Source organism: Mchenga conophoros, linkage group LG7, assembly GCF_057382185.1.
Source record: "Mchenga conophoros isolate Kocher_MC1m ecotype Shallow Benthic linkage group LG7, M_conophoros_male_GT1.1, whole genome shotgun sequence".
Taxonomy (NCBI): domain Eukaryota; kingdom Metazoa; phylum Chordata; class Actinopteri; order Cichliformes; family Cichlidae; genus Mchenga; species Mchenga conophoros.
Window position 1 is genome coordinate 16,089,986 of NC_140532.1, and position 19,149 is coordinate 16,109,134.

General features: G+C 40.2%; 1 protein-coding gene across 1 annotated transcript; it reads right to left on the reverse strand.

The window, feature by feature from the left end:
- Window positions 1-11,459: 11,459 nt before the first annotated feature.
- On the reverse strand, window positions 11,460-18,628 carry LOC146569890 (tripartite motif-containing protein 14). Its single transcript, XM_085282541.1, has 7 exons — window positions 18,332-18,628; window positions 15,688-16,631; window positions 14,472-14,567; window positions 13,318-13,566; window positions 13,193-13,215; window positions 12,678-12,832; window positions 11,460-12,539 (listed from the first exon to the last, which is right to left on the reverse strand). Exons 1-7 carry the CDS (start codon window positions 18,579-18,581, stop codon window positions 11,995-11,997), a joined length of 2,262 nt encoding a protein of 753 aa, XP_085138667.1. The 5' UTR covers window positions 18,582-18,628; the 3' UTR covers window positions 11,460-11,994.
- Between the last annotated feature and the right edge of the window lie 521 nt (window positions 18,629-19,149).

Consider the following 19,149-nt stretch of genomic DNA (forward strand, 5'->3'; position numbering starts at 1 on the left):
TGAACTTTTAAAGTTGGGGGGATGAATAGGAACAGACCTGCAAGCTTCGATCTGGTGCCGTGAGTGTCTGAACAAGGTTTTCTTTGTCAGAGTTCACACCTCAGCAAACACTTCACAGTTCAGTTCAGTCCTGTTTGCATCAGTAGGAAAGTGGCATTTTGCCTCGGTCCACAAACAAACGTGTAAAGTTGCATTTCATCTTACTTAAGCTCAGAAAGTAAACGCTTTCAAAAAAATCTGCATTTCAGGAACACAATAGTCAGTAGAACCTTTAAGTCTCCACCAGGCCCAAATTGGGCCTTGAAATACAGCTGAGCAGGGTTCAGACAACCTCTACTCATCAAAGATGTTCTCATGTAAAGGCACACATTGATTTGTTCTGTACCCTGCTGACGGGGCGGGCATTTTATTGATGAGGATACGAAGACTCGGGGAACTGTATCTTTCTTTCCTCTCCAACAGGAGGTGAAATAAGATCCAGGCTGACACTCTGCAGGTCCCTTTGCTTCCTGGTGGAATATATGACAGCTCTACAAGGATAAAGAGGGACAGGAGTCTTATCATATACTTCAGTTCGCTCCCTGCAGTTCTTTATGCGCAGGTCAAGATGCTCCTTTGAAGCAGAGTAAAAACTAAAGGCAAAGTCCATGCAGGCTGCTGCTGCTGGGTCGAACCATATTTGGAAATAGTTCTGAGTCTGTATAAACCTCAACAGAATGGAATATTTTTCATTTTTTTCCCCAGTAAAAGCATGTCAAATCAAATTTCGAGCGCTTTAAAACTACAGAAGCTGGCAGGGAAACAATAACTGTCTTGATATCAAGAAACAATGCTGCATGAATAATAGAAAAATACACAAAAACATGAATGTTTACTCGTGGCTTGGTTCTGTGGGTTGTAGTGTAAATATGTGCTTTGTCCTTCAGAGTGAAATATCTCAGCAAATATTGCACAGACATTTGTGGTGTCTCCCTCTCTAGGTTTAGATCCACACATAAAAAACATCCCACTGTGATCAGCCTGAGCACTTTATGTTTTACTACAACCGTCCAATGTCTTCATGCTAACGTGCTAAACTTAGATGGTGCTTGGAACAAAAAAAGAACTAGCTGCAGAACATCAACACGTTCAGATTATGACCGTGAGCTTTTTAAGCTTAGAATCTTATCCTCCAGGAGCAGCTATTGAGACTTTCTTATATGCAGAAACATTAAATGTGAAAATACTGAGTCAAATCAACAAAATACTTCACTGCTCTACCTTTCTGACAGCATCCATATCTACGTCTGCAACCCGATGCTCCAACACTTGCCTCTTTCACTGCCCTACTTTGTGATTTAGGTTGTTAAGATGAGTGCTGTTTGAGTGCTTTGTTAAGTATATTACTTTTACATAAAATCTGTCGCCTAATGCATTGGTAAGGCACTCAGGGCACTCCAATGTGCCATACTGTGTGGCAAACACCACCTACACATTTGTGATAAAGTCAGTTGAAATAAAAAGATATTTTGTGCAGCTGCTGAAGTGCAATAAAATCTACCCATGCAGTTTGATGCTGCCACGCTGGTCCTGGCCAGCTCGTTCTCCTTTGTAGAGGTGATTTTTATTCATTCTCAGGTATATAAATGACAGGCAGGGATGGAAGAACGTGGGCTAAGAATGTATTCAGCTGTGACCAGCCAGCTGCCCTCGGGGACACAGACATTATTCACATTTCACCAAGAGGCTAAATTTGAGATGTGAATAAATCACTCAAGTCAGCAAAAGCTCGGAGGAGATAAATGAGAGTGTGAAGAGGAAGCAAGAGCGAGCGAACTGTGAGAATTCATAATGGGCCAAAAGATATTTGAAGGGGGAGAAATAGCAGGAGAGGTGAAGATTTCATTCTAATGAGCTTGCTTCATTTTAAGAATTGATTATACATCTGCGTATTACAAAGACAAATACTCCACAGTCCACTGAATGGTAGCTGTTGAAAGGCCGGACTTAACGTGATCTGTTTGCAATATGTGAATTATTGCTTTTCATATAGACAGCCATAATGTCATGATTCATATCGAATATTTCCGTCTGCAGGCTCACTAAGCAACATGCCAATTACCTAGAAAACTGGAAGCTGTTCGCCTCCATCAGCAATAGAAAAACATCCCGGCTAGTTGAAAGAAGGCTCCGGAGGCAGGCAGGAGGAAATAAAAATGGTGATTGAGGATGTATTGCTTTTACACCTCCCAAAAAAAAGAGGCCTGATTGCAATGGGCAGAGCTGATGGCTTCATCTCCCAGTCACAATGCTGCTGTGTGTAGAAATGTCAAACATTTTTTCATCCACAGCATCTCTTACCGCTTGTCAATCTGCTTCGAGTGAAGAGGTCTCATCACTGACATTTTGATGGTGTAGGTGTGAGATAAATGTGATAATACTTCTCCCAGATTTCCCATTAAGAGTTATGTTTGTGTAATCAACGAGCGTTTGCGTGTATTGATTGTTTCATTTACTGTAATTGATTTATCATAGCTGATATAACCCTGCATGTTGTTCCCCAAAGTACTTTAAAACATTATTAGACCAAATGCAAAGCATCCAGCGGGTGAGCGCCAGACTGCAGAAACCAGTACCTAAAATGTCTACAGACACACTGGCCTGTCTGCCTTTTAATAACATGCTTTTGTCCAGCTGTAACATGTTTGGAATATGCTGAATTCCTCGCCAGGAGTTAGAGGGGATTCAGACTGAAATAGCCCTGCAAGGATGGTTTGTTGCTTAAAGATGATTTGTGTGGTAGTAGAGTCAAAGTAATGTGCTTAATAGCTTGAAATGAGCATAATAAGGGATCTATTATGCTCAGTTCAGCCTTCACATTTTAATTCTTGAACTCTACAGCTGTAACTTTTCTTGTGTCGCAGTTCAACATCATCTGTACCATGTTTCACTGGATCTTGGTGAAAGCGCACAGTTTAATCACTCTCAGAAACACGCAGGATTTTTCTGTTTGTTTGTTTTATTCTTCTCCCTTTAAGTCAATTTTCCCCTAATTGGTTGCCTCTGGGAAATAGGAGGTTTGTACAGAGGGTGGGTGGAGCTTAGCTGTGTGACAGAGATTACTTTTTCTGCTCTGTTTGACATCAAAAAGAACCAAGAGCTACATCTCAAACTCTAAACGCCTCTGTTGGCATATTAAATGTTAAAGTTCAGAACCGTACAATATCTTTTTCTTTAGAAAAATATTGAATAAGTATAGTTTGTTTTGAATGGCTACCAGGAAAAAGCCTCTTCTCTCTATAACAAAAAAAAAAAGATGGCAGCATGACTTAGGTTTGCAAAGCTGCGTCTAAACAAACCACTAGACCTCTCACACAATGTCCTTTGGACAGACGAGACAGAGTGGAGATGTTTGGATATAATGCACAGCACCATGTTTGGCAAAAACCAAGCATAGCACAAAGATTTCATACCATCTGTTGAACACTGTGGTAGAGGGGTGATGATTTGGGCTTGTTTTGCAGTGACTGGACTTGGGTACCATGCAGTCTTTGAGCTGACCATGAACTCCTTTGTATGCCAAAGTATCCTAGAGCCAATGTGAGGCCACCTGCCCGGCAGCTAAAGCTTGGTAGAATTTGGATCCTGCAACAAGACAATGATCCTGAGGACGGCAGCAGAATGACTAAAAAAAGAGAAAAGAATCAAACTGTTACAATGGCACAAAATCCAAACATCAACCTGAGCTGTGCATAAAGGAATGCCTGCAAATCTCACGAAACATAATCATCAAAAAATACCTCCACATGTAAGATACTGATAACATTTTCCAGTTTTAAGTCCTGTGAAAACTTTCTGAAATGATCTGAAAGTCTGGCCTATGTCTAATATCAGCATGTACCACTACATAGCTGTACAATACAAAGGCGTAATCAGTCCAGTAGGTTTTTGCAGCTCTGGAAAGTGACTCCTGTTGTATTGTTCATCACAAAAGTTGTCACGTAAAGAATAGAAACACGACATTCCAGGAGGTATGAATGGGCACAGGTATAATCCAAGCACCTGGAAGCACATTGCTGCACAGCCCACATTGCAATTAGCTGCAGCAAAAGTTAGCAAAGTTACACTTGTTGCCTGATGACGCTGCATTATTTCATCAAAGGCTTTCGTACACTGCTGTGTCAACAGACTGGGTCCTATTCTAATGAATAAATGCATTTTTATGCAGGGCTTGAGTCAGTCTGCAAATCAATGCAGTCTCATTTGTTCACTACAGCCAGTGACCAGACTGCTTAGCAAAGCAAATAAACTGGAAGTAGTGGGCTGCAGCTTGCCTCTTCCACAAAATAGCAAAATACACAAATGTATACAATCTCTGAAGTATGAATTTTATAAATTTGTTATAAAGTTCTTTTTAAAGTTGAAAGCAGTCAATGCCAATACCTTCCAGGCCCTCTTCCTTCTAAAGTTATATACTCAAACACATCATTGCCAGATTTTAAATGTTAAAAATCAATCACATGGAAATATCCATAAAGTTAGAATAAGATTAGGTGCCAAAGGTTAGACTCATGAAGTGAAATCTGCCTTTTAAACTCTCATATATCCAGGGTCTGGTTTTCTGTTTGCTCTGAAGTATGTGGTGCCATCACGCCAAGATCTAAAGAGCTCTCCAAGGATACTTGAGTCTGGCAAAGACTTTTAAAAGATCGCCAAATTATTTCAAATAAATCAATATGGATTTCAGTCATCATGCAAAATTAGCCCAAGACCAGACTGATGGAAAAAGAAGTTTCCAGGAACCTCAAAATTTCACAAGACTAGAGGTAACTCTTACAATGTTTGGTGTCAAAGTACATTTTTGTTTAACAAGAAAGAAACTGGATGAGTCTAAACTGTTTGGGAGGTGCGCCAGGGCAAAAAATAACTGCTGTCAAAACATGAAGATTAGAAGAAAAAGAAGAAAAATATGTTAAAAACCCAACGTTTTAGAAAACTTCTTTGGACAGACAAATTTTAAAAGTGTTTAGGCACAGTGACAGGAAATAAACTAATATAATTTGAGGCCAGTTTGGTGCTGCTTCTTTGCCTCAGGGACTGGACAGCCTGCAGTCATTTATTCATCTGTGAATTTTGTCATATCAAGTCGTGCTTAAAAATAACGAGGCTGTCTGTCTGAAAGATGAACCTGAAGCAGAAGTGGAGCTTTCAACAGGATTATAAGCACACTAGAAAATCCACCAAGAAAAGCATCAAAAAGAATAAATGGAGGGTCATGAAATTGTGTTGAAATGTTTTGTTGGGAATTAAAATGCAAGAATACAACACCCTTAAAACATCAAACTTGCAGGTGAGGGGATCTTTAAAGCAGGATTGGTCAAAATGTCCAGTTAACTGATGTCACAGAGCCATTAAAAAGGCACGAAGTACAAGAAGTAAGGATAAAAGGTATAAACCTGCTTCCAATTTCCATGGATGATCTTACTTTTCACATGACTTCATGATGCAGGTCATAGGAGTCCATGTCTGTGATTGAAATAGCAAATTATAAAAGGTCACTCATCTAAGACACTCTGTCTTTGACTGTCATATTAATGAATTAACAGTAGTGGAGACATTTTTATTTGTGAATGTAGTCGTAGACAGTCAACAATTAACCCAATACAGGAAACATAAAACAGTAGAAAGACACAGAAGGTCTGTTTCTCTGTATCTGAGTATGGAACAGCCAGCTTTGGTCAGAACAAGACACACTTCTAGAGGTTAAAGCAGAGACATCAAGAGCCACTCCTGTTTCTGCTGCTGGAAATGAAGTTGATTAAGATTAAGTGCCAAGAACAGCCTCATCTCTGCAAATACTGTTTAATTAAATGCTAATAAGGTCAGTGCAGTGTGCCAAAGGACAACAGATGGACAAAAAGAGCCAAAAAGTTTATAAAGGAGCACAGATGGTTGGAAAGAAAATCTGTCCAACTCTTCGCTGACTGACAGTTCAATGAAGTGTAATTATCATCATGGATTAAACCCAGCACATTTGGCACGCCATATGAAGACAATATTCTTCTTCTTAGCATAATATAGGGATTATCTTTCAATAAAGCCAACGATGAACGGGAGTAAAATGTAACATGAGACACAATGCTGTATCACAACAGAAAGCAATAATAAATAAATATGTATAAGGGACAGCATGTATACACAGTTTTGGGGAGAGTTTTCATACATGCACTTTGGGATTTGTTTTGTTTTGCTCCAGGACAGTTGGACATGAAAAGTGGAGAAGGCAGAAATACAGGTTGAGGTCAGGCCAGTCAAGTTCTTCCACACCAAACTCACTCATCTATATCTTTATGGACCTTGCTTCATCCACTGGTTAGATCATGTTATATTGGAACAGGAAAGGGCCGTCCCCAAACTGTTCCCACAAAGTTGGGAGCGTGAAATTATCCAAAATGTCTTGGTATGTTGAAGGATTAGGAGTTCCTCTCACTTGAACTAAGGGGTCAAGCCGGAAAAACAAACCCACATCTTAATCCACCCTCCACCAGATTTATACTTATATTTAATGCAGTCAGACAAGGAAACCGCCAAACCCAGACTCATCTGTTAGATTGCAGGAGTAGAGAAGCATGATTGGTCACTCCAGAGAACACGTCTCGACTGCTCTACAGTCCAGTGTTAGCGTACGTTACAGCACTGCGTTGACTCTTGACATTCTGCTTGGTGATATGAGGCTGCGATGGAGCTGCTTGGCCATGGAAACCCAGTCCACGAAGCTCTCTACGCACTGTTCTTGAGCTAATAAACAAAGTGGAAGCTAATTCCCAATCATTTCCAATTAACAGCTGAAGGGTATGAGAGCAATTGTGTGACTTGCAAATGTGACAAAACAACCAAAAACTAAGAATTTTTAATCTCAGAGTTAGAAACTATAACAGGCAGCAACATGTAACTAAATAAAACATCAAGCATACTGAACGTCAACCTCTCGAGACAGCCTGAATCCCTTCTACTAACACGTCCTTGAACGAGACACTGAATCCCAGTCACTTCCTGAGGCTCAGTCTGAGCCTCTGACCTGTATTCTGACCTTCCTGCTGAGGGGCAAAGTGAAAGAGCAGCAGGACACATATATAAATAAACTATGTGAAAGATACTGCTGATATTCTGAGTGATCATAGACTGGGAGAGTGGGACGGTAGGTCGGATGAGGAGACAAACTGGCACCGCAGCTGACAACAAAAAGAGGGTAACTAATGGTGCTGCTGTTTCTTTGTAATCTGCTACCATGTCAATCGTTGAAGACAGAAATAAATTTACATTATAAAGAATCTTATTGTTTGCCATTCGAGTGTCTGCACTGTGCGTGATTCTTAATTCTCCACAGAATACAGAATAAAAACGTTCTTTGTACATTTCCATCATAGCGACCAGCCATGCAAACAGATGTGAGATTTGGATTTTTATCACTCGCCCAGCCCTGCCTGTCGGACAGATGCAGCGATAGACTTTCTCATGAAAGTCGTAAGGCGTTCATTCTGTAGAAAGTAAATTGATTTGCCTGGGGAAAGGTGAAGGAAGAAAATAGGCACGCCACTCAACAATAGGCTCAGCATTTCTTGTGTCTCAGATTTCCATGAACTGTTCCAAGCCTGGCAGATGACCAAGTCAGACACGTGAGTCTCCCAGCTCACCTGAGCTCACCAAGTGTTGCCATGCCAACAGAAGACATGGCCACATGGGTAATGTACAGACTGCACCAACCACTGGTCATACTTCACATTAAGTTTTTATAGTTCCAAAAATTCTATGGTTAAAATTCACACAGAAAAACACAACACAGAAAAAATGTTTTTGGGGAATGTGTGTAACTCTAACATTAAAGAGTTATGTGACCAGTATTCTGCCTATGATATTTCCTTAGCAGGTACTAAATTTATATCCTGAGATAAAGAGCTCATAACATATCAAACCATGATTTATTTGATAGTCACACCCTGACTTTTTTCATGGGAATTAAAAAGGTAAGTGCATTCATTCATTAACTGATCATTAGCAGGAAAGACATCAGCAATAATCTGAGAAACAATTGTTGCTGCCCACCAATTTGGGAATCCACAAGTGGGGGACATTCAAGACAACTGCCAATCTTTGTAAGAGTTTCAGACTTCCCAGCAAAATCACCCCAAGGTCAGACTGTACAATCCTTCAAAAAACCCAGCAGCTACATCTCAGACTCTATGGGCTCAATTTACCTTGCTGAATGTTGAGGTTCATGGCAGTAAAAGATTGAACAAGCAGTCTTTTTCTAATTGTACTAGAGAAAGACTTGCCTCTCAAAAAAGAAGCTGCATCTGAACAAAGCACTTCTGGAAGAATGTCTTTTGGACATCTCATCTACATCTCATACCAACTGTAAAGCACGGTGGTGAACGGGTGATGATTTGCGCTTGTTTTGCGGCAACAGGGTCTGGCCACCTTGAGATCACTGAGTTGACCATTAACTCCTGTGTTTAGTACTCTAGAGTCAATGTGAGGTCATCTGACTGACAGTTAAAGCTTTGCCTAAAGTAGGTCAAGGAACAGAAGAAAGGACAGAAATGAAGCAGCAAATATACAACAGATTGGCGGAAAAGAAAATAATCAAGGTCTTGCAATGGTCCAGTAAAGGGAGACTCAGAATATAATTACTTCAAGTTATTGCTGCTAAAGGTGGTTACACAAGTTACTGAATTGTGGGGTGCACTTGTATTATGACTGCACATCTAGTTCAAAGTAGTTGGACCATTTTGTTAAAATAAAAATGATTTAAAGGTGACTTATTATAGTCATTTACATCGTGATATTTATTTAGAGTAGCTTTGCATGATGGACAGATCAAAACCTTTAGAGGGGTCACAATAACTACCTCCTGTCTGAAAATTTGGTCACATAATATGAAGTTTTCATTGTAACAGAACAAAAACAGTAGCAGAGCAGAATTAAATACAATTTTAAACACAAGAATGAGTTCTTTAAGGTTAGCTTGATTCTTAGGATAAGACTATTTTTTGTAGTTATGCTCTAGTCTTTTCACATCACTGGCAGGCACTACAGTAGCCAGTAATGCATTCAATTAAAAAGACGTTTATTCAGCCTGTTTGAAGGAAAACATCAGATCAAAGACTTTTTTTAACGAGCACCCCATGACACACGTGTCTTCTTTACACCAAAACTGAAATTTAGTATCTTTGGCTACAGTAGCTAAGTTTTCTTAAATATAAAATAATCAGAGTATTTGATAGATGGATTAGAAAGCACAGCTGCACCATGAGAACGTTTCTGTTGCAGAGAATACTTTTTGCATCCAGATTGTTAGAAAAGTGTTTGATAATTGAGGAAAAACCTTGAGGACAACAGTGAGTGCTGTTTCTCTGTGATTCATACTGAAAGGTTATACATAGGAAGTGTAAAGAAAAACCATAGAGACACCTAATTATGCCATGTTACTGTACCATAGATGTAGATTTTCATATGCTCCAGGGAGCTACAGTATCCCCATCAGTATAATGAGAGTGTTTGACTTATCTTGAGCCAAGAGGTAAAGGTCGACTCAGGCACATTGCCCCATGAAAAATGCAAATTGAAGTGGTTACTGGTCCTAGCTCAGTAAATGAGGCAATTTGTGCTGCACGGTCCTATTATTTCCAGTTCCACAAAGAACAACCTTTGATGTGACCTAGAACAAATTTAAATGTTACCAAATATCAAACTTTGAAAGCGAGCTTGTTTAACTTTTAAGGGGGCTAGCACAAGGTCACCAGCAAATAAAAAACAAAAAAGGAGCGAGAGACACAGCGGAGGAGGAGTGACATTCTGTGGCATTAAGAAGACAGTTTAAGTGGAAGTCTTGCTGCCTTCCATCTGTTTGACCATCTCTGACCCTCAATAATTTCATGCCATTCCACTTTCTTCCCTGATAATGATGATAGATAAAAGCTTGCCATAAAAAGGGAGAGTGCCGAGTCAGAAGTCGGAGGTCTTGCAAATAAGACCTGTTTTGACCCACTTATGGTGCTACTTTACTATGAACGAGCAGAACAGAAGCATGTTCCTACATTTGCACAGGAGATTATTGCAAAAGACTTTTCTTAATACTTCCCCAGGTCTAGAGCTCTTCGAATTAAGTATTGATTTTAAAAGCTGATTTGAAATTGAATGTAAATAGCCATGCGAATGGCTTTCTTTACTTTGTAGGTAATCTGTTTAAGTCAAAAAACTATTGGATACAAACAATGCATTTCCCAAAGTAAGCTCATTACTTTCCAAGTGCTTATAGTCATTTCTGTGCCTTTTCAGTCATATCGACGGAATTAAGTAATTACCGTGCACTGACATGCCACTGACATGGTAATTAAGGGATTTGATTCTATTCCCATAGATACAGGAGCCAGATATAGAAGAGGGGATCTTAATATGAAGACATTTTGACAAGTAGACACTTTGGCTGTTATGTTTTAGATGTGGGAAACAATGGGGATCATTAATGAAGACCCCGTCCCTTTATTTAGCCACACAGAGATTTTTAGGGCTTCACATCACATTCATTTTATTTCTTAAAGAAGATGTGCCACGTTGTTCTACACCAACACACTATGTGCTCTCAGCTTATCTTATTGAGGGATAACAATTCCAGAAAAGCTTGCTGAGCGTGGCTGACAGACCACTAGATGGACAGGGAGAGGAGAATTTAATTATCCCGACTGTTTAAGCCTCCTCCTCCTCTTGATCTCTCACAGAAATGTCTCGCATCCTGCCTCCGTGTGCAGGCTAGAAACGACTGAGAAATAAAGCAAAACCCACGTAGGGTTTGTGATTACCTTTGGATCGTGTGTCTGCAAGTGTGAAATTGCTGTCATGCTTGGCTGGAGCACCTGCTCAGATTCAGGTTTCTTAAATGTTTGAAATTACATCAATAAAAGTCAGAAGAAGCTGTTGACATTGTGGGGAAATGTTTTTGTTCAACTATGTAAAAAGAACTGTAGCAGTTTTCCCCAGGCCCCATTTAGACTTTGATTCGTTTTCAGTTATATTACATTTGCTACTTTAATAAGTTTGTATCCACTGTGATCCACAGACAGCTGTCCCTGAACCACTGGCATTCAGTCGCTCGACCAATCATCCAGAAGGAGTTTATGTAAATACCACTTTGATCCCACTCAATGACGTCAACTGCGCAGACCCCTAGTCAGAATAAATGAGCCACAGACTTTGCAAAGAAAAGGACAATTTAGCATCTGCTTCGGTCTGCCATCCTATCAGGGGTTTGTGTCAAAGGCAGTGTTTGTTGTCAGTAAAGCTCCCATGCTGTGGGAGCAGTGAAATTTAAAAGTTAACACGCCAACTGTCACCTGTTGTGGGGAAACACATCACCCACTCGCACACCTGTGTTTCTATTTAAAGGCCCATGGGAAGAATCATGGCACGCAGTAACGCAGCTTTGGAAACTCTGACAGTTTATTCCAGTAGAAAGACAAATGAGTCACAACAGGAGCAATAAGGATGACAAAGACGAGATATGTAAAGTACAATCTGAAGATTTAAAAAAAAAAAATATTCAAAATAGAAACACTATCCAAAATATTTGTGTATTGATCATCATTGATAACTTGCCTACCACTTAAAAACGTTCTCATTTGTTGATACATCATCTCAAAAAAAAAAAAAAAAAAAAGATTAAAAAAGTGTGGTCTTTCTATTAAAAAAAAAAAAATACTACCAGTGATTGGCTGTTACATGTAAGGTATATTGAATAGGATTTCTATTTATTCCAGTTCTTTCAAATGATGTAAAAATCACATTTACAGATCTTTGCAGAAGTCAGGGATTGTATGCAGTGTAGGACAGATCTATCATCCATGAGAAAGTTACATAACAGCACATTTTACTAAAATAGATTAACACTTAAAAAAGGCACCACAGATTGATGAAGTTTGTAAATCAATCAGCAGAACTGATATGGTGCTTCTGTGCAGTTTAAGACTTGAACAAATCACAGATAGACAAGTGTGTTTTAGACACAGAAAAGGCTGGGTAAAGAGGATTAGTAAACCTCTGCTTGTAGGAATGCATTAAAGCTAGAGTGCCCCCTGGTGTCACATTAAAGAATGATAAAATACCATCTTCAAAGTCAAGGAACACTCCTACCCTTTGCAGTCCATCTGAATCCACAGGAACTGATACTTTATTATGGAGGGCCTCTACCTTCCTTTTGTCACAGGCCAGGCACCAGGAGTAACTGTTGAACCCCAGACGAGAGTTGTCCTTTTGGCCTTTCCTCTCCATCTGAGCCTCACACAGCCCCACCTTCCATCGACCATCATCCACGGACACGCTCACCTCCCAGTACCAACGCCCCCCCTCCAGTGCTAATGAGGAAAGGACCTGTGGGAAGGAACTGAAGCGAGCCTCGTGCTCCATGTAAGCCTGCTGAGCATCGCTGTAGGTCACCGTTCTGCTGTTATCAGACAGCTGCAGCTTAGGATGGGCCGTATCTGAATCCAAGAGGGGTATGGTGCCATCTGTGTACACGATTAAAGAGGAAGAATTTAGATGAGAAAATTAAGACTAACTGAATATCCTAACACATGTATTTAGTGCTGTGGCGTAATTAGCTGTGTGAGCTGTATAAACAGTAGTATAAACAAGACATGACTTACAGAGGAGCCTGTTAAGATCTCTATCTTTGCTTTGTGTATTGATGACAACTGTGTCCAGTCGCTTCTCTGTCCACTGCTGCAGACACCTCAGCCGGGGACGATTCACTTCCTCCGTGGCCTCAAACTGCTCCACATAGCTCCCCATCTCACCACTCCTGATGAAGGAGAACTGAGTCAGTAATGAGCCCTAAGACTATCGTGCAGCAAATTGCACATATAAATCCAATCTCCATTTCTTAGATGTGTGTACTTAGTGTGTGGGATTTGTACCCACAGCACAAAAGTGTCACATCGCTTTCCAAATCACCATCCCTGCTGATTGCATTGCAAAAGAACTTTTAAAGTCAGCTTTTACCAACTAGGGTGAGCTAACTAGTACTTTCATTAAAATAAAATAAACGACTATGCAGCATGTTTACAAAACTGATTTTCTGGGAGCACATTCAGCTAGTGAAATGTTCAACAAGCGGACAATTTTACTGCTGCAAAGCAGAAGTTAAAAGCATATTACTTACAGCTGGGCAATCTTGCTGTATTCCTGCAATGTCAGAAAAAAGAAAAGGCATTTTACTATGCAAACATTAATAATTCAGCAGTAAATATATGCATATATTTTTTAAGCCAACAAAAATGATCTGACCATGATGAAGGCCTGGTCCTTAAAAGAGTTGTCGCCTCTGGTGTCAGCCAGATTCTCCAGCGTGTGAAGGCCTTGTTGGATGGATTGAAGGGAGCTATGGAGGTGGCAGAGTTTCTCCTCTAGTCCCCCCAAAACTCGGTTCTCTTCCTTCTTCACACACTGAAGAGCCAGTTGCTCCTCCTGCTCCAAGGCCTCTTTGATGGTACTGTACTGCTGCTTCACTCCTGCTTGTGCTTCACGCAAAACCTCCTAGACAGACACAGTATAAATATATGTAGTAGTATTGCGGTAGTATTGCATTTCTTTGCTGTTAGTTATTACTCATTTCCGATTACTAGTACACCGTACAACACTTCAGAAATGCAAAGATTTCAACGTAAGATGCTTTTCCAGTCTATTTAAATTTCAAACATGGCATTTTTATGTTTTCCTTTTTTGTATTAACTGGTTTCCTCAGCTCAAAATAAAATCCAGATTGAGCAACAGAAATGACTCAAGGCTGCCTCCTAAGAGTCGGAAGGAAGTGGCAACACTCGGTAAGTCGTAAACAGAATGGTCTCTGCAGAAGAGTTTGCATGGTCAAAATAACAGGCAGGGAGACGGACATCTGCATGGACCCTCACAGTCATGGTAACATTTATCCCACTTGGACTTTAGCATACTTGCAGATGGGAAAAAGAATTACTTTAGTACGGCCACTCACTTCAGTGTTAGATTCTATTTAAGAGTTGCTGCAACTTAATAAAGCTTTGTGCTGCAATGTAGCACCCTGGGACTAGTGCCCTAAAAATACAAAAAAAAAAAAAAACAGCTCGTCAATTAATCACTTGAATGAATGACTATTACTCAAGGAGAAGTATTTAGTTGGGGGCAGCAATCAACCATGTAACCCTAACCTGAAAACCTTAAGCTTAATTTCTTTACATTCTCAAACAAAGCCGCCTAATATTTGTATTACTTGTATAAAGTCTTCCTATTCTGACATGAAACAAAGAACTGGAGAAGTTTATTAACTAATTTTAGCCAATTATATGCACTTCTATAAAAACCCCTTAAATTTCAATGCAATGGGTGTGAAAGAAAATCTCTTGTAATTCTTAGCGGCTAAGCAGAACGAACATATGTATATTTAACAACATACTTAGCCAACTCACTTTGAAAGTCTCTTTCTTCTGAGCGAGCTCAGTCACTCGGTCCTTCACTTGCTGCTCAGCCTCTTGCAGTTGTTTGATCTCTTCTTTCAGGTTTCCCTGAGGAAAAATGTCCACAAAGATTTAAAAACAAGTCACGAGTCTATGGCTTTGATTATATCTATATTTAGCCACAAGTGCTGTATGCTCACAGCTGGATAGTTACATGTTTTTTGTTCTTCAGGCTATGTTCTTCGCCACTTTGAATTTGAAGCAAAGTAGTTTGAGCAGATTCTCCAAAATATAAAGTCCCAAGACGTATTTTGAGAAAAGCCTAAAATGATGAGGGTTATTTTTAATAAGCTGGTAGCTTAGATCAACTGAAAAACATTATTTTGTACTAAATTAGATACAAATGGCTGTTGCTTGTAAAACCATTAAGGTATCCCTCTAAATCTCTGATTGTCATGTTCTCAACTTTGTGAACCATATACATTTTCCATGTGAATAAACAGACCTGTGTTTTATCTGCTAGGGGCAACAGTGTAAATTGGAAGATAACAGACTTCCTACAATACATCTAGAAGTTACATGACGAATGATTAGTTAAAAATGGCTGTCAAAATAGCAAGTAAACTCATAGGAACGGTCATTCTATATTCAAATAATCCGCTATCATAAATGGTCAAACAAAAGACTGAAGATACATGACCACACAGAAAGACGAGAGACAACTAGATAATTTTGAATAAAATTAAGAAACCAAATATCAGGAAACAGAAGCAAAGATTACTTTAGAGACCGGCTCACCATTGCCAAATATAACCCTGCTTACAGATCATTATGGGCACAAAAAGTGATTACAGTGGTAATGATTTTGTTTGTTGCCTATCTGCCTTCTGTTTGTGTGTTAGACTGCGTTATTCTTGCAGTGTTTGTTTTAACGTTATGCTTGTCGGAACAAGCAGATGAGTTGAAATATTTTTGGATGTGTGCTTCTTTTATACTCCAGGGGCGCATTAACGCAACCAGTCCAAAGTTAACCCAGCTCAGCACCTCATCTTCTGATATCTATCAGATCAAATATTTCAGATGCTCGGTCACTGCAAGGGATTTCCCACAAAACACTATATTTTTGTTTTTACCCCATGTGTATCTGTGTAAGTATTCCTCATCCGATTATCTTCAGGTACTATGCATTGAAATCAGATCTCACGTGCATTAAGTCAGCAGCACTCACCCTGAGCTCTCTCTCTGCCTCCCTGATGCTGATGCATTCGTGGTCACGATGGGAACCTATGACGGTACACACAGTGCACACACACACTGCACACTGCCGACAGTAGATACGGTTTATCTCGTGGTGATCCTGACACCTCCAGAGGGAAATGTCTTCCACTGGAGAAACCAGGGTGTGACTTTGGAAAATTGGGATGTCCAGGTGGGGCCGCAGGTGCTCTGAACACATGGAGGCCCCGCACACCAGACAAGTCTTCACTGCAGACTGACACCGAGTTTTAGGACAATAATGACAGGGCACAGGGCTGGCGCTTTTGTTTTCTGCCCTGGAGAAGATGCCAACATGACTTGAGGATCCTGAAGCAGGTAAATTAATTTTGCTTGGAATCGGAGATGACTTGCCAGCATGGTGCACAGGAGGCTTATCTTTTCCTGGAGTTGAGGTTGCAGGAAAGGTGGGAGTTGACAAAGGCTTCTTTGGTGTCACACATACCCCAGTTACTTGCGGGTCTTTCTTGGGGGTTGCAGGAGGAGGTGCATCACATATGTCGACTTCATTGTCAGAGTCATCCAGTATGATGGCCTTTTCTGATTTATGCTGGACTGAGATGGCTTGTGGCCCACCGCTTGCAGATGCTCCATTGCTGTCAGAGTTCTCCTCGGAGGTTGAGCCATCACCCTCTTTAGATTGGGAAGATTCTGGTTCTACTACTTTCTTAGATGTTTCCACGGCAGTTGACTTCCCAGTGTTATTTGACAAGGAAGTGGTGGGAATCTCTGTGTCACTGGGCCATGCATGGGGGCTCTCGACAGTTGTTCTCTTTGCTTCAGGCTGTTCAGGTACAGGTGCGCTGGCCTTCCTCTTTCCGAGGAGTCGGCTGGTGAGCGATGGCCTCCTTAAACTCGAGTCAGATGTACTTTCTTCATTGTTACTGGTGGATGAACCTTAAAAAATAAATAAAATATAAGTAAAACTGTTTTTAAAGAAGGCTGAGTTTGTACTAACTACTTAGGAGTTCTGTGATGATGTTGCCTTGTAAGGAAGGAAGGTAAGCAACACAGATGTAACTGTTCAGTGCATTAAAGGTTTAAAGGTGCTGCTTACACTCATGATCACACGTCAGAAACAGACTTTTAACCCTGCTGTCTATTTGCTTTAAAAGAGTTCAAACTTTGATCTCAGAGTTTTAATTGGACTTTGATCTGTGACACTGTAAACAAATGCCGAACACTGCTCCCATTAAATTACACAAGAGCTAATGCTTTGTTTAAAATATTCTGTTTTAAACCTTGTGACAGCAAGAAACAAAGGAAATTTGCTCAAGAACTGTAATACAATCAAATTCTGAGGTACCTGTATTTCACTTGAGTGTTAAATGTTATACTACTTCAATTAGACTTTATTTAAGAATGCATTATGGGTTTTTACTCCCCCAACTTTTATATGAAAGGCATTTTACTGGTGATTACTAGGTGAATAAGTTATTTAACTATTTACAGCTTTCTCGCTCTGTGTTAGTCCTGGCAACCAGGATGTACCTCGTCTTTCACTCGTTGTCAGAAGGGTTAAGGATAAGCTCTAACACTCCCGTAGGCCTATGTCGGATAAGTAGTTAAGAAAATGGATGGACATTGAAATGCTGAAAATTGTTGCTTAGTACTCAAATCTAAATCTAACAGTCTCACAAAAACAGTTAAATATGAATATTTCTAACTACGACAGATTAGAAGATTAGAGCCCAAATGGTATAGCAGTTGGCAATGATGTATAATGTATCATAGATAGAGTGGTAGTCCTCTGTCTGTTGTCCTTTTTAACAACATAATATAACACCAAAGAAATGCTAGAAATAGTATTATTGATTTTCTTTCCTGCAGGCTCCATCCACTGTTAAGCACATGTATTTGTTTACCTTTATTTACCAGCACATCCCATTGAGATCAGATTTGTTTTACAGATGAGACCTGGCCAAACAACATGACACAAAACGCAACAACTTAGCACTGTTTGCAGTAGGGATGTGCATGCCTACTCGACTACATGACCAACAGACAAGTGGTGCGTTCACCTGAAGCTGCCACTGGTACAATTGGGCTCTAAAAAAAAAAAGACACCAAAAATATAGTCTTTTAACCTAAACTGTGAGTTCTTCATTTCACCTAATCCATCAATAAATGAATACAATCGAAAAATATGTTACTTTATCTGTCACTGGTCATACATGCACATAACAAAGTTCTGGTTTGCTAAAACCTTTTTTCCCGCAAATTAAAGATTAGACCATCATGTGCTACTAGTTTTATAGTACTCTTACGTCCCCTAAGGTTGATCAAATGGTATCTTCCATTTAGAAAGCGCAACCTATTTGCTATTTATTAAGGTCTTTGGATTAGAAGTAAACTAGTGAACATTTACTAGCTACAGCTAGAATGCGATTATAAGTATGCAGTAGTCTGTCTAGTTGTCTAGTTTACAGTACTGAACATATGCGTAACGCCCATTTTGCTTGTGAGCGGGAGACCTCTGACGTTAGCAGCTAGCTAGCATTAGTTTATAATCCCGCTTTCACGTTTGTAGTTTTAAGGGCCGTTATTTCACTCGTCCGGTTACAATTTAAATGTTAACCTAATCACCTTAACAGTACCTGCAGTGCTGCGAGGCTGTGCTTGTCCTCGGGGAGTTGGTGACCGTATCAAACTGCTATGAAACGGCAAAGTCTGGTACTCGGTTTTACACCTCCACTCCGGACAATGGTACGGCCCGTTCGGGTTAATGCTCCACAAGTCTCCAATGCATCGCTGGCAGAAACTGTGGTTACACTTCAGAGTAACCGGGTCCCGTGTCAGCTCGGTGCAGAGAGGGCACCTCGCTGGAGTATCCAACGATGCTCCCATTTTGTTTTGCCCTGTTTACTTTCTATTTCCGCGACGACATGCAGCAGAGGCGGAGCCAGATATTTGAATCTCGCTTTCCCCCTTTGGCAGGGAGTTAAAGGTACAGTCTGTCGAATGCAGATGCATGCAGATGTGATATCTGCTCTGAAGTTTGATCTTAATTTAATTAGCACTTTTTTACTCTACTTAAACACTGAAGCGCTTAATACAACATGCCTCATTCACCAAGTCATCAACCTTCTTAGATGGCCTGCTCTCCATCCGGTGCTACACCACCCAATTTAATATCTCAGAAGATGAATATGAATACAGCCTTTTTATGCCAAGCTCATTCTGTGGGATATCTTTTCCACAGTGTGCTCTCTGTCCCGCATCTCTCCTCTCAGCCCCAACCTTCCCCCCAAAAACAGACGGCTACACCTTCCAGAGCCTGGTTCCACCAGAGGTTTCTTCCTGGTAAAAGGGAGTTTTTTTTAATTCCCACTGCTGCCAAGTGCTCACTCTTAAGGGTTTATCTGAATTTTGGTGTTTTTTCATTATTGTTGTAGAGTCTTTACCTTGCAACATA